The sequence below is a fragment of the Heptranchias perlo genome, chromosome 18 (assembly GCF_035084215.1).
Source record: "Heptranchias perlo isolate sHepPer1 chromosome 18, sHepPer1.hap1, whole genome shotgun sequence".
In the NCBI taxonomy this organism is placed as follows: Eukaryota; Metazoa; Chordata; class Chondrichthyes; order Hexanchiformes; family Hexanchidae; genus Heptranchias; species Heptranchias perlo.
In genome coordinates, this window is record NC_090342.1 from 922318 (window position 1) to 934697 (window position 12380).

Sequence of the window (12380 nt, forward strand, 5' to 3'; positions counted from 1 at the left end):
GCAGCGGGTCAGGGGAAAGGACCAGTGCAGCGGGTCAGGGGAAAGGACCAGTGCAGCGGGTCAGGGGAAAGGACCAGTGCAGCGGGTCAGGGGAAAGGACCAGTGCAGCGGGTCAGAGGAAAGGGCCAGTGCAGCGGGTCAGGGGAAAGGACCAGTGCAGCGGGTCAGGGGAAAGGACCAGTGCAGCGGGTCAGGGGAAAGGGCCAGTGCAGCGGGTCAGGGGAAAGGACCAGTGCAGCGGGTCAGGGGAAAGGACCAGTGCAGCGGGTCAGGGGAAAGGGCCAGTGCAGCGGGTCAGGGGAAAGGGCCAGTGCAGCGGGTCAGGGGAAAGGACCAGTGCAGCGGGTCAGGGGAAAGGACCAGTGCAGCGGGTCAGGGGAAAGGACCAGTGCAGCGGGTCAGGGGAAAGGGCCAGTGCAGCGGGTCAGGGGAAAGGACCAGTGCAGCGGGTCAGAGGAAAGGGCCAGTGCAGCGGGTCAGGGGAAAGGACCAGTGCAGCGGGTCAGGGGAAAGGACCAGTGCAGCGGGTCAGGGGAAAGGGCCAGTGCAGCGGGTCAGGGGAAAGGGCCAGTGCAGCGGGTCAGGGGAAAGGACCAGTGCAGCGGGTCAGGGGAAAGGGCCAGTGCAGCGGGTCAGGGGAAAGGGCCAGTGCAGCGGGTCAGGGGAAAGGGCCAGTGCAGCGGGTCAGGGGAAAGGACCAGTGCAGCGGGTCAGGGGAAAGGACCAGTGCAGCGGGTCAGGGGAAAGGACCAGTGCAGCGGGTCAGGGGAAAGGACCAGTGCAGCGGGTCAGGGGAAAGGGCCAGTGCAGCGGGTCAGGGGAAAGGACCAGTGCAGCGGGTCAGAGGAAAGGACCAGTGCAGCGGGTCAGGGGAAAGGACCAGTGCAGCGGGTCAGGGGAAAGGACCAGTGCAGCGGGTCAGAGGAAAGGACCAGTGCAGCGGGTCAGGGGAAAGGACCAGTGCAGCGGGTCAGGGGAAAGGACCAGTGCAGCGGGTCAGGGGAAAGGACCAGTGCAGCGGGTCAGGGGAAAGGACCAGTGCAGCGGGTCAGGGGAAAGGACCAGTGCAGCGGGTCAGAGGAAAGGGCCAGTGCAACGGGTCAGGGGAAAGGACCAGTGCAGCGGGTCAGAGGAAAGGACCAGTGCAGCGGGTCAGGGGAAAGGACCAGTGCAGCGGGTCAGGGGAAAGGACCAGTGCAGCGGGTCAGGGGAAAGGACCAGTGCAGCGGGTCAGAGGAAAGGACCAGTGCAGCGGGTCAGAGGAAAGGACCAGTGCAGCGGGTCGCAGGAAAGGACCAGTGCAGCGGGTCAGAGGAAAGGGCCAGTGCAGCGGGTTAGAGGAAAGGGCCAGTGCAGCGGGTCAGAGGAAAGGACCAGTGCAGCGGGTCAGAGGAAAGGGCCAGTGCAGCGGGTTGCAGGAAAGGACCAGTGCAGCGGGTTAGAGGAAAGGGCCAGTGCAGCGGGTCAGAGGAAAGGACCAGTGCAGCGGGTCAGGGGAAAGGACCAGTGCAGCGGGTCAGGGGAAAGGACCAGTGCAACGGGTCAGAGGAAAGGACCAATGCAGCGGGTCGCAGGAAAGGACCAGTGCAGCGGGTCAGAGGAGAGAGCCAGTGCAGCGGGTTAGAGGAAAGGGCCAGTGCAGCAGGTCAGAGGAAAGGACCAATGCAGCGGGTCGCAGGAAAGGACCAGTGCAGCGGGTTAGAGGAAAGGGCCAGTGCAGCGGGTCAGGGGAAAGGACCAATGCAGCGGGTCGCAGGAAAGGACCAGTGCAGTGGGTTAGAAGAAAGGGCCAGTGCAGCGGGTCGCAGGAAAGGACCAGTGCAGCGGGTTAGAGGAAAGGGCCAGTGCAGCAGGTCAGAGGAAAGGACCAATGCAGCGGGTCGCAGGAAAGGACCAGTGCAGCGGGTTAGAGGAAAGGGCCAGTGCAGCGGGTCGCAGGAAAGGACCAGTGCAGCGGGTTAGAGGAAAGGGCCAGTGCAGCGGGTCAGAGGAAAGGACCAGTGCAGCGGGTCAGAGGAAAGGACCAATGCAGCGGGTCGCAGGAAAGGACCAGTGCAGCGGGTTAGAGGAAAGGGCCAGTGCAGCGGGTCGCAGGAAAGGACCAGTGCAGCGGGTCGCAGGAAAGGACCAGTGCAGCGGGTTAGAGGAAAGGGCCAGTGCAGCGGGTCAGAGGAAAGGACCAGTGCAGCGGGTTAGAGGAAAGGGCCAGTGCAGCGGGTCAGAGGAAAGGGCCAGTGCAGCGGGTCGCAGGAAAGGACCAGTGCAGCAGGTTAGAGGAAAGGGCCAGTGCAGCGGGTCAGAGGAAAGGACCAGTGCAGCGGGTCAGAGGAAAGGACCAGTGCAGCGGGTCAGAGGAAGGAAAGTTATTATTGAATTTGCTTTCTCCGCCCTTTCACACAGTGCACTCCAGATCATAACTTGCTGCATAAAAAACATTCTCATTTCCCTGCTGTTTTATAAATTGTGACAACAGGAAGTGAGACTGGAAGATTTTTAATATATTGAGAATAGCAACGGTCCCAACTCTGGTCTTTCGGGGCAGCAGCCAGGATTCTTCCCGCTCTATAACTAACTTCCAATCCATGTGGCTGAATCCTCCCCAACTCAAGGTGCCTTCATTTTACCAACGACTCTCCTAAGCAGCGCAGGTGAGTTGAGCATTTTCATAGAATCATAGGATGGATACAGCACAGGAGGAGGCCAGTCGGCCCATCAAGTCCATGCAGCTCTTTGTAAGAGCAATCCAGTTAGTCCCATTCCCCTCTTTCCCCGTAGCCCTGCAATTTTTTCCCTTCAAGTATGTATCCAATTCCTTTTTGAAAGCCACAATTGACCATGCCTCTACCACCCTTTCAAGCGGCGCATTCAAGATCATAACTACTCGCTGCGTAAAAAAGTTTTTCCTCATGTTGCCTTTGGTTCTTTTGTCAATCACCTCAAATCTGTATTTTTAAAAATTCGATCATGGGATGTGGGCGTCGCTGGCGAGGCCGGCATTTATTGCCCATCCCTAATTGCCCTTGAGAAGGTGGTGGTGAGCCGCCTTCTTGAACCGCTGCAGTCCGTGTGGTGACGGTTCTCCCACAGTGCTGTTAGGAAGGGAGTTCCAGGATTTTGACCCAGCGACGAAGAAGGAACGGCGATATATTTCCAAGTCAGGATGGTGTGTGACTCGGAGGGGAACGTGCAGATGGTGTTGACCTCTGGTTCTCAACCCATCCGCCAATAAGGAACAGTTTCTCTTTACTTACTTTATCTTAAACCCTTCATGATTTTGAACACCTCTATCCAATCTCCTCTCAATCTTCTCTGCTCAAAGGAGAACAACCCCAGCTTCTCCAGTCTATCCACGTAATTGAAGTCCCTCATCCCTGGAACCATTCTAGAAAATCTTTTCTGCACCCTCTCTAAGGCCTTCACATCCTTCCTAAAGTGCGGTGCCCAGAATTGAACACAATACTCCAGCTGTGGCCGAACCAGTGTTTTATAAAGGTTCAACATAACTTCCTTGCTTTTATACTCTATGCCTCTATTTATAAAGCCCAGGATCCCGTATGCTTTTTTAACCGCTTTCTCAACCTGTCCTGCCACCTTCAAAGATTTGTGTACATATACCCCCAGGTCTCTCTGTTCCTGCACCCCCTTTAGACAATCTTAGACAAATTTTTGATCGGCAAGGGGGTTAAAGGCTATGGGGAAAGGGCGGGAAAGTGGAGTTGAGGTAAAAATGAGATCAGCCATAATGTCATTAAATGGCGGAGCAGGCTCGAGGGGCCGAATGGCCGACTCCTGCTCCTATCTCTTATGGTCTTAAGAATTGTGCCCTCTAGTTTATATTGCCTCCTCTCATTCTTCCTAACAAAATGTATTATTTCGCACTTCTCTGTGTTAAATTTCACCTGCCATGTGTTTGCCCATTCCACCAGCCTGTCTATGTCCTCTTGAAGTCTATCACTATCCTCCTCACTGTTTACTACACTTCCAAGTTTTGTGTCATCTGCAAATTTTGAAATTGTACCCTGTACACCCAAGTCCAAGTCATTAATATATATCAAGAAAAGCAGTGGTCCCAGCACCGACCCCTGGGGAACACCACTGTACACCTCCCTCCAGTCTGAAAAACAACCATTCACCACTACTCTCTGTTTCCTGTACTTAGCCAATTTTGTATCCATGCTGCCACTGCCCCTTTTATTCCATGGGCTTCAATCTTGATGACAAGCCTATTATGTGGCCCTTTATCAAACGCCTTTTGAAAGTCCATATTCACATCAACCGCATTGCCCTCATCGACCCTCTATGTTACCTCAATAAAAAACTTAATCAAGTTAATCAAACACGATTTGCCTTTGACAAATCTGTGCTGGCTTTCCTTTATTAATCCACACTTGTCCAAGTGACTGTTATTTCTGTCCCGGATTATCATTTCTAAAAGCTTCCCCACCACTGAGGTTAAACTGACTGGCCTGTAGTTGCTGGGTTTATCCTTACACCCTTTTTTGAACAAGGGTGTAACATTTGCAACTCTCCAGTCCTCTGGCACCACCCCTGTATCTTTGACACAAACAGAATACTCTCCACTGTTCCCATTTATATAATGTTTTTTATGTAACAAATATTAATAAAAATGTTAGATTCTAAAGGTGTGTGTGTGACAGGTGGGCAAAACCCTGAACACGTCTGTGTACAAATCGTGATGATACTTTCTCACAGGGATGTCCAAGTATCGTTGCCTTTGTCGCTGGGGTTCAGGTTCCACCGGGTGGGCCGATCGGCTGCAGTTTGCTCTCACTGGTAGTTGAGTGTTGATCAGACTCCTTATAACCGTTGGGCACTTGTATCTTATTGTTACTCTGACAATATGAAACTGCAAGAATCAAGCGCACAGGAATAAGCTTCGTCCAACTTTATTGCCAAGTACCAGAACGTCACAGGAGACAGGATACCTGCTCAGGCATTTCACATTCATCACCTGGGGTGCATCTCTTTTTTGAAGCCATCTACAACTTAACAAGAGTAATTGAAAAGCTGTAAATAAATATCTGCCGATGCTGGAAGTCTCTGTATCGCCCAGACTAGCATTCCATTGCATTCTCTGTCGTGGTGTTAGTCGCAGGGCCGGTAACCGATGGACTCCAGGGCACAGCCACCTGTAATCTTTCACGAGCTCCAAATGCTGTGTTCACTGGGAAAGCATCACAGAAGCACAAACAAGGAAAAGATGAGTGTCTAAAAACTCTAGAACAAAGAAACACTTTGCACACATCAATCTGAGTCAGGTTTCTAAATGGAGAACGAATGAGGGGACAGGACAGCAGGATGATAAGATCACAGAATTCTGCCTTTGTAGTTTGGTACTATCAGCCAATGCTGAGACTGCAGAATTAAACAAAGATTACATTTACCATATAAACACTACTTCCTCAGAAACAAACTGACAGGACAATGCATTTGCGCCAACTTAATAATCACAACCATTTTCCAACACAAATTAACAACCAATCCTTCAGCACTGAACTTCTGTGCAGCATCAGATACTCGAAATTTTCAATGTTGAATGCATGAAATGTAGAACCTGGGTGGGGCCGAGTTATGTCTGAATAAAATCCCAACTGTTACATATTGTAATTGAAACACTAAAATTCTCAAAACGGTTAAACTCTGAAGTAAAAGCTTCACAGGCAGCATCTTACTGTAAAACTCCCCCACCCCGAGTTATAACACAGCTTCTGAATCGTCCTGCAATGATCATGCACTTACCTCAACCCCACGAGAACGCACTGCAGCTGACATTAAAAACCATTAAAAACATTACACTCTAAGTGATGCTATCTTATTGATGCAGTTTCCTTAAAAATTTGATCTATAGCATCAAAGTTTACAGTAAAGAAAGAGGCCATTCGGCCCATCGTGTCTATGCTGGTTCTCTGCTAGCCCCACTGCCCTGTGCTCTCCCCATACTCCTGTATCTACCTCTGATACAATTATCCTTTAAAAGTTGCAATGGTCTCTGCCTCAACCATTCCCTGTGGCAAACCATTCCATGCTCCAATAACCCTCTGTGTAAAGAAAGTTCTCCCAGCCTCTCTCCTCACTCAGTCAATTTTAAATTGATGTCCCATCGTCACTGACCCCCCGCTCCCCCAACTACAGAAAATTATCTTCTGACTTATTGTCAAATGAGAACATTCTGTGCTAACATTTTGACTTTAGGTAAATGTTCTGGAGAATCTTGAACGATTGGTGAAAGTGATTACCTGCAGACGCACTGCTAATGTCCCACGTGCGGAGACCCCCCTTCTGCCCTCCAAAAGAGTAGATAAATGGCAAGTCTGGACAACAAGATGCACAGAACACGACACCCTACAACAGAAACACGGACCAGGTCAGAGGGTAGAATTACAGTTCAAATTCATTCAGTGACTCAAAATACAAAGCAAATCTTGATGAATTTTCCCCCATTCACTCTCCACTTTCACCCATCCCAGCACAAAGCCCCCTGAATCTGGGCCCTACCCCCTGTAAAAGCAGCAATAATACAGCTTCAGCCTTCTTCATAACCCACACCGACAGCAGAGATTGAAAGCTTATTGTTCCATAAATTACAAACAGCCACACTAATATCAAATTGTAAAGTTTGAAATAACCTAATGCCCCATGAAAACAATCTGTAAAATACACACAATTCATTAGCTGATTAACACCTCATAACCCGCAGCCCTCCAGTGTAACACACTGATCTGTATTAAGGGTTAATGCTCGTAACCTGCAGCCCTCCCAGTGTGACACACTCACCCTGTGTTAAGGGTTAATGTGCTCACACAATGGTGAAATGCCCAGCACCTCAACTACCATCAATCATTCGATTTGATTTTTACCATCAGTCCATTTTGCAGTCACTCACCATTTTCATATCCCTAGAATGTACCAGGCTGGGCTTGTTCCCCAAAATATCCCAGATCTTCACATGTTTATCAGACGACGATGTTACCAGACACCCTTTGATTTGGCTGCTGAGCTCCAAACCTGAATAAAATTATTTTATTTTAAGATCATGTAGCTTATCAAATGCTGTTTTCAAGAATCAGGTAACTGAGGCACTATCCAACATAGACAGAGGGAAATGGAATACATAGGAACAGGAGGAGGCCATTCAGCCCCTCGAGACGGTTCTGCCACTCAATTAGATCATAGCTGATCTATATCTCAACTCCGTTTACCAACCTTTGCTCCAGAAGGAAATGGAATAAATTTGCAAAGCAACAAGAAGAGACACAGAAATATATAGAAAGGGGGGTGGAGTTAATCATTAAGGAAAAATTCAAACACAAGTTTTACCAACTAGAATTGGAGGCTTTAACCTCAATGGGGGAAATAAGTCTAAATGTAATGGACATTCCTGGGTGTTCTTTGGCCCGGGAACAGGCTCCCCAGGCACCAGCTCCCCAGGCACCAGCTCCCCGGGCCACCAGCTCCCGGGGCTACCTCTCCCTGGGCACCAGCTCCCCGGGCACCTCCCCCCCGGGCCACCAGCTCCCCGGGCCACCAGCTCCCCGGGCCACCAGCTCCCCGGGCCACCAGCTCCCGGGGCTACCTCTCCCTGGGCACCAGCTCCCCGGGCACCTCCCCCCCGGGCCACCAGCTCCCCGGGCCACCAGCTCCCAGGGCCACCAGCTCCCAGGGCCACCAGCTCCCAGGGCCACCAGCTCCCCGGGCCACCAGCTCCCCGGGCCACCTCTCCCAGGGAACAGGCTCCCCGGGAACAGGCGCCTCGGGGCACCAGCGCCCTGGGCCACCAGCGCCCTGGGCCACCTCTCCCTGGGCCACCTCTCCCTGGGCCACCTCTCCCTGGGCACCGGCTCCCCATCTTCCTAGTCAGAAGATTGCAGATCTCAAGTGGCCAGTTCACATTAGATAACAGCATGGAAAATGGCCTGGAATCATAGAACACCGGCCACTCCTAGAGAGCTGGGTGGCACAGGAAGATCCCACTTGGAACTGGCCATCGTACAGTCAGCATGGGGTGCAAATCCCACTTGCACATAACAGGGGTCCGGAGTCGATTGGCACGGAGCTGTACGCTGTGCTAAGTTTCAAGTATTCTAAACTGATTTCTTCACCGCTTTTCTTTGGTTCTGTTTTTCTTGGCACTCGGGTTCCTGAGCCTTGGTGCCAATCGGTTTTGGCCACAGCACTGAGACTGGCACCACAGAGAATCCTCCCATCTGAAGGAGGACCATCAGAGGACGGCAGCAGAGTGAGGAGCCCGTACACACACCCACATCCGGAGACAGAGAGGAGAGGAACCTGCTCGCAAACGATTAATGCAGGCTCAGGCTTCTGGACAGACTTTACCCCACCCTACACCGGCCCTCCAACCCTCACACAGACCCCCACACCCACCCAGATCCCACCCCTACCCCGGCCCCACTACAGCCACATAGGAACAGGAGTAGGCCATTCAGCCCCTCGTGCCTGCTCCGCCATTTGATAAGATCATGGCTGATCTGTGATCTAACTCCATATACCTGCCTATGGCCCATATCCCTTAATACCTTTGGTTGCCAAAAAGCTATCCATCTCAGATTTAAATTTAGCAATTGAGCTAGTATCAATTGCCGTTTGCGGAAGAGAGTTCCAAACTTCTACCACCCTTTGTGTGTAGAAATGTTTTCTAATCTCGCTCCTGAAAAGTCTGGCTCTAATTTTTAGACTGTGCCCCCTACTCCTAAAATCCCCAACCAGCGGAAATAGTTTCTCTCTATCCACCCTATCTGTTCCCCCTAATATCTTATGAACTTCGATCAGATCACCCCTTAACCTTTGAAACTTCAGAGAATACAACCCCAATTTGTGTAATCTCTCCTCGTAACTTAACCCTTGAAGTATGAGGGGCACAGATAGGATGGATACTAAGGAGCTTTTTCCCTTCGTTGAGGGTTCTATAACAAGGGGACATAGATTCAAGGTAAAAGGCGGGAGGTTTAGAGGGGATTTGAGAAAGAACTTTTTCACCCAGAGGGTGGTTGGAGTCTGGAACTCACTGCCTGAAAGGGTTGTGGAGGCAGGAACCCTCACAACATTCAAGAAGTATTTGGATGAGCACTTGAAATGCCATAGCATACAAGGCTACGGACCAAATGCTGGAATATGGGATTAGAGTAGACAGGGCTTGATGGCCGGCGCGGACACGATGGGCCGAAGGGCCTCTATCCGTGCTGTATAACTCTATGACTCTATGACTCTAAGTCTGGGTATCATTCTAGTAAACCTACGCTGCACTCCCTCCAAGGCCAACATGTCCTTCCGAAGGTGCGGTGCCCAGAACTGCTCACAGTACTCCAGGTGCGGTCTAACCAGGGTTTTGTATAGCTGCAGCATAACTTCTGCCCCCTTGTACTCCAGTCCTCTAGATATAAAGGCCAGCATTCCATTAGCCTTATTGATTACTTTCAGCACCTGTTCATGACACTTCAATGATCTATGTACCTGTGCCCCTAAGTCCCTTTGGGCATCCACTGTTTTTAACTTTTTACCATTTAGAAAGTACCCTGTTCTATCCTTTTTTGATCCAAAGTGGATGACCTCACATTTGTCTACATTGAATTCTATTTGCCACAGTTTTGCCCATTCACTTAATCTATCAATATCCCTTTGTAATTTTATGTTTCCATCTACACTGCTTACAATGCCACCAATCTTTGTGTCATCGGCAAACTTAGATATGAGACTTTCTATGCATTCATCTAAGTCGTTAATAAATATTGTGAATAATTGAGGCCCCAAGACAGATCCCTGCGGGACTCCACTAGTCACATCCTGCCAATGTGAGTACCTATCCATTATCCCTACTCTCTGTCGCCTTTTGCTCAGCCAACTTCCTAACCGAGTCCGTACTTTTCCCTCGATTCCATGGGCTTCTATCTTAGCTAACAGTCTCTTATGTGGGACCTTATCAAATGCCTTCTGGAAGTCCATATAAATAACATCCATTGACATTCCCCTGTCCACTACTTTAGTCACCTCTTCAAGAAATTCAATCAGGTTTGTCAGGCACGACCTACCTTTCACAAATCCATGCTGGCTCTCTCTGATTAACTGAAAATTCTCGAGGTGTTCAGTCACCCTATCCTTAATTATAGACTCCAGCATTTTCCCCACAACAGATGTTAGGCTAACTGGTCTATAATTCCCTGGTTTCCCTCGCTCTCCTTTCTTAAAAAGCAGAATGACGTGCAATTTTCCAATCTAGAGGGACAGTTCTTGAATCTAGAGAACTTTGAAAGATTATAGTTAGGGCATCTGCAACGTGCTCACTTATTTCCTTTAAAATCCTGGGATGGAAACCATCTGGTCCTGGGGATTTGTCACTCTTTAGTGCTATTATTTTCTTCATTACTGTTGCTTTACTTATATTAATATTATTGAGTCCCTGTCCCCGATTCAATATAAGTTTTATTGGGATTTCCGGCATGCTATCCTCTTTTTCTACTGTAAATACTGACGCAAAGTAATTATTCAACATGTCCGCCATTTCCAATGACAATATCCCCACTTTCAGTTTTTAAGGGGCCAACACTGCTCCTGACCACCCTCTTTTTCCAAATATAACTATAAAAGTTCTTCGTATTGGTTTTGATATCCCTTGCGAGTTTCTTTTCATTCTCTCTTTTTGTAGCTCTTACTATCTGTTTTGTGACCCTTTGTTGATCTTTGTATCTTTCCCATTCGTCAGGATCTGTGCCATTTTTTGCCTTTTTGTATGCCCTTTCCTTATGTCTTATACTGTCCCTTACCTCTTTAGTTGTCCATGGATGTTTTTTTTGGCAAGTAGAGTTCTTGCCCCTCAGGGGTATAAACCGATTCTGTATCATGTTAAATGTTTCTTTAAACATTTCCCACTGATCATCAGTCGTTTTACCCATTAACAGATTTGCACAGTTTACTGTGGACAGTCTCTGTCTCATCCCATTGAAGTCGGCCTTGCCCAAGTCTAGAATCTTAGCAGCTGATTCACTTTTTTCCCTTTCAAACACTACATTGAACTCGAATAATAAAAAAATCAGTGTAACAGAATGGGAGCTTGGGCACATAACCAAGACGGACACTTTTTTTTTCGTTCATGGGATGTGGGCGTCGCTGGCGAGGCCGGCATTTATTGCCCATCCCTAATTGCCCTTGAGAAGGTGGTGGTGAGCCGCCTTCTTGAACCGCTGCAGTCCGTGTGGTGAAGGTTCTCCCACAGTGCTGTTAGGAAGGGAGTTCCAGGATTTTGACCCAGCGACGATGAAGGAACGGCGATATATTTCCAAGTGGGGATGGTGTGTGACTTGGAGGGGAACGTGCAGGTGGTGTTGTTCCCATGTGCCTGCTGCCCTTGTCCTTCTAGGTGGTAGAGGTCGCGGGTTTGGGAGGTGCTGTCGAAGAAGCCTTGGTGAGTTGCTGCAGTGCATCCTGTGGATATCACAGTGCGCTGCACTGTCGGAGGGTCCGTACCGAGGGAGCGCTGCACTGTCGGAGGGTCCGTACCGAGGGAGCGCTGCACTGTCGGAGGGTCCGTACCGAGGGAGCGCTGCACTGTCGGAGGGTCCGTACCGAGGGAGCGCTGCACTGTTGGAGGGTCCGTACCGAGGGAGCGCTGCACTGTCGGAGGGTCCGTACCGAGGGAGCGCTGCACTGTCGGAGGGTCCGTACCGAGGGTGTGCTGCACTGTCGGAGGGTCCGTACCGAGGGAGCGCTGCACTGTCGGAGGGTCCGTACTGAGGGTGTGCTGCACTGTCGGAGGGTCCATACTGAGGGTGTGCTGCACTGCCACAAATGCCGACCTTCAGATGAGAAGTGGAACCGAGCAGTGTCCCCTCCTGCCTGTGGCCTAGCTCGGGTGGAGGTGTAACATTGCACAGAAACAGGAGGTGGCTGTTCTCCCAGTGACTTAACCAACCTCCCTCAGCCAACATCACCAAAACCAAATTCATTGATCATTCCTCGGATTACTGGGCTCAAATTCTCTGCCACATTCAGAATGATTCCGTTTCACTTCCAAGTATTCATTGTATGTGAGTTTCTGTGGGATGTTTGTAAGATGTGAGGCCGCACTTTATAAATGCAAGGCTCATTTCTTTATAAAATCAGATCGAGACATGTTTGATTAATGAATGGACTCTCCTTCCCCTAATTACGTCAATGAGATTATAGTTCTGTTAAAGGCAGTAGTTTTTGCAAAACACTTTCCATTTGTCTCTGGGAGCCGATCACATGAATTCAGTGTCACTGACTCCAACCCAACAAAAAGCTAAAGTTTTGTGTTTTCTGAAGTTCATTTAAAAAATTATCTGGTCAAAATATTTGTCGAAGGAGCAAAAAAAATAAACTTGGCCAAA

The 12380-nt window shown here is 49.7% G+C and overlaps 1 protein-coding gene across 1 annotated transcript in view; it reads right to left on the reverse strand.

Moving 5' to 3' along the window:
• Positions 1 to 4891: 4891 nt before the first annotated feature.
• pwp1 (PWP1 homolog, endonuclein) overlaps positions 4892 to 12380 on the reverse strand; it is a 60667-nt gene continuing 53178 nt past the window's right edge. Inside the window, exons 7-9 of the mRNA XM_067999188.1 lie at positions 6905 to 7026; positions 6258 to 6363; positions 4892 to 5185 (exon numbers count right to left, since the gene is read on the reverse strand). Coding sequence (XP_067855289.1) covers positions 5076 to 5185; positions 6258 to 6363; positions 6905 to 7026 — 338 coding nt within the window. The 3' untranslated portion in view covers positions 4892 to 5075. The remainder of the gene's footprint in view (positions 5186 to 6257; positions 6364 to 6904; positions 7027 to 12380) is intronic.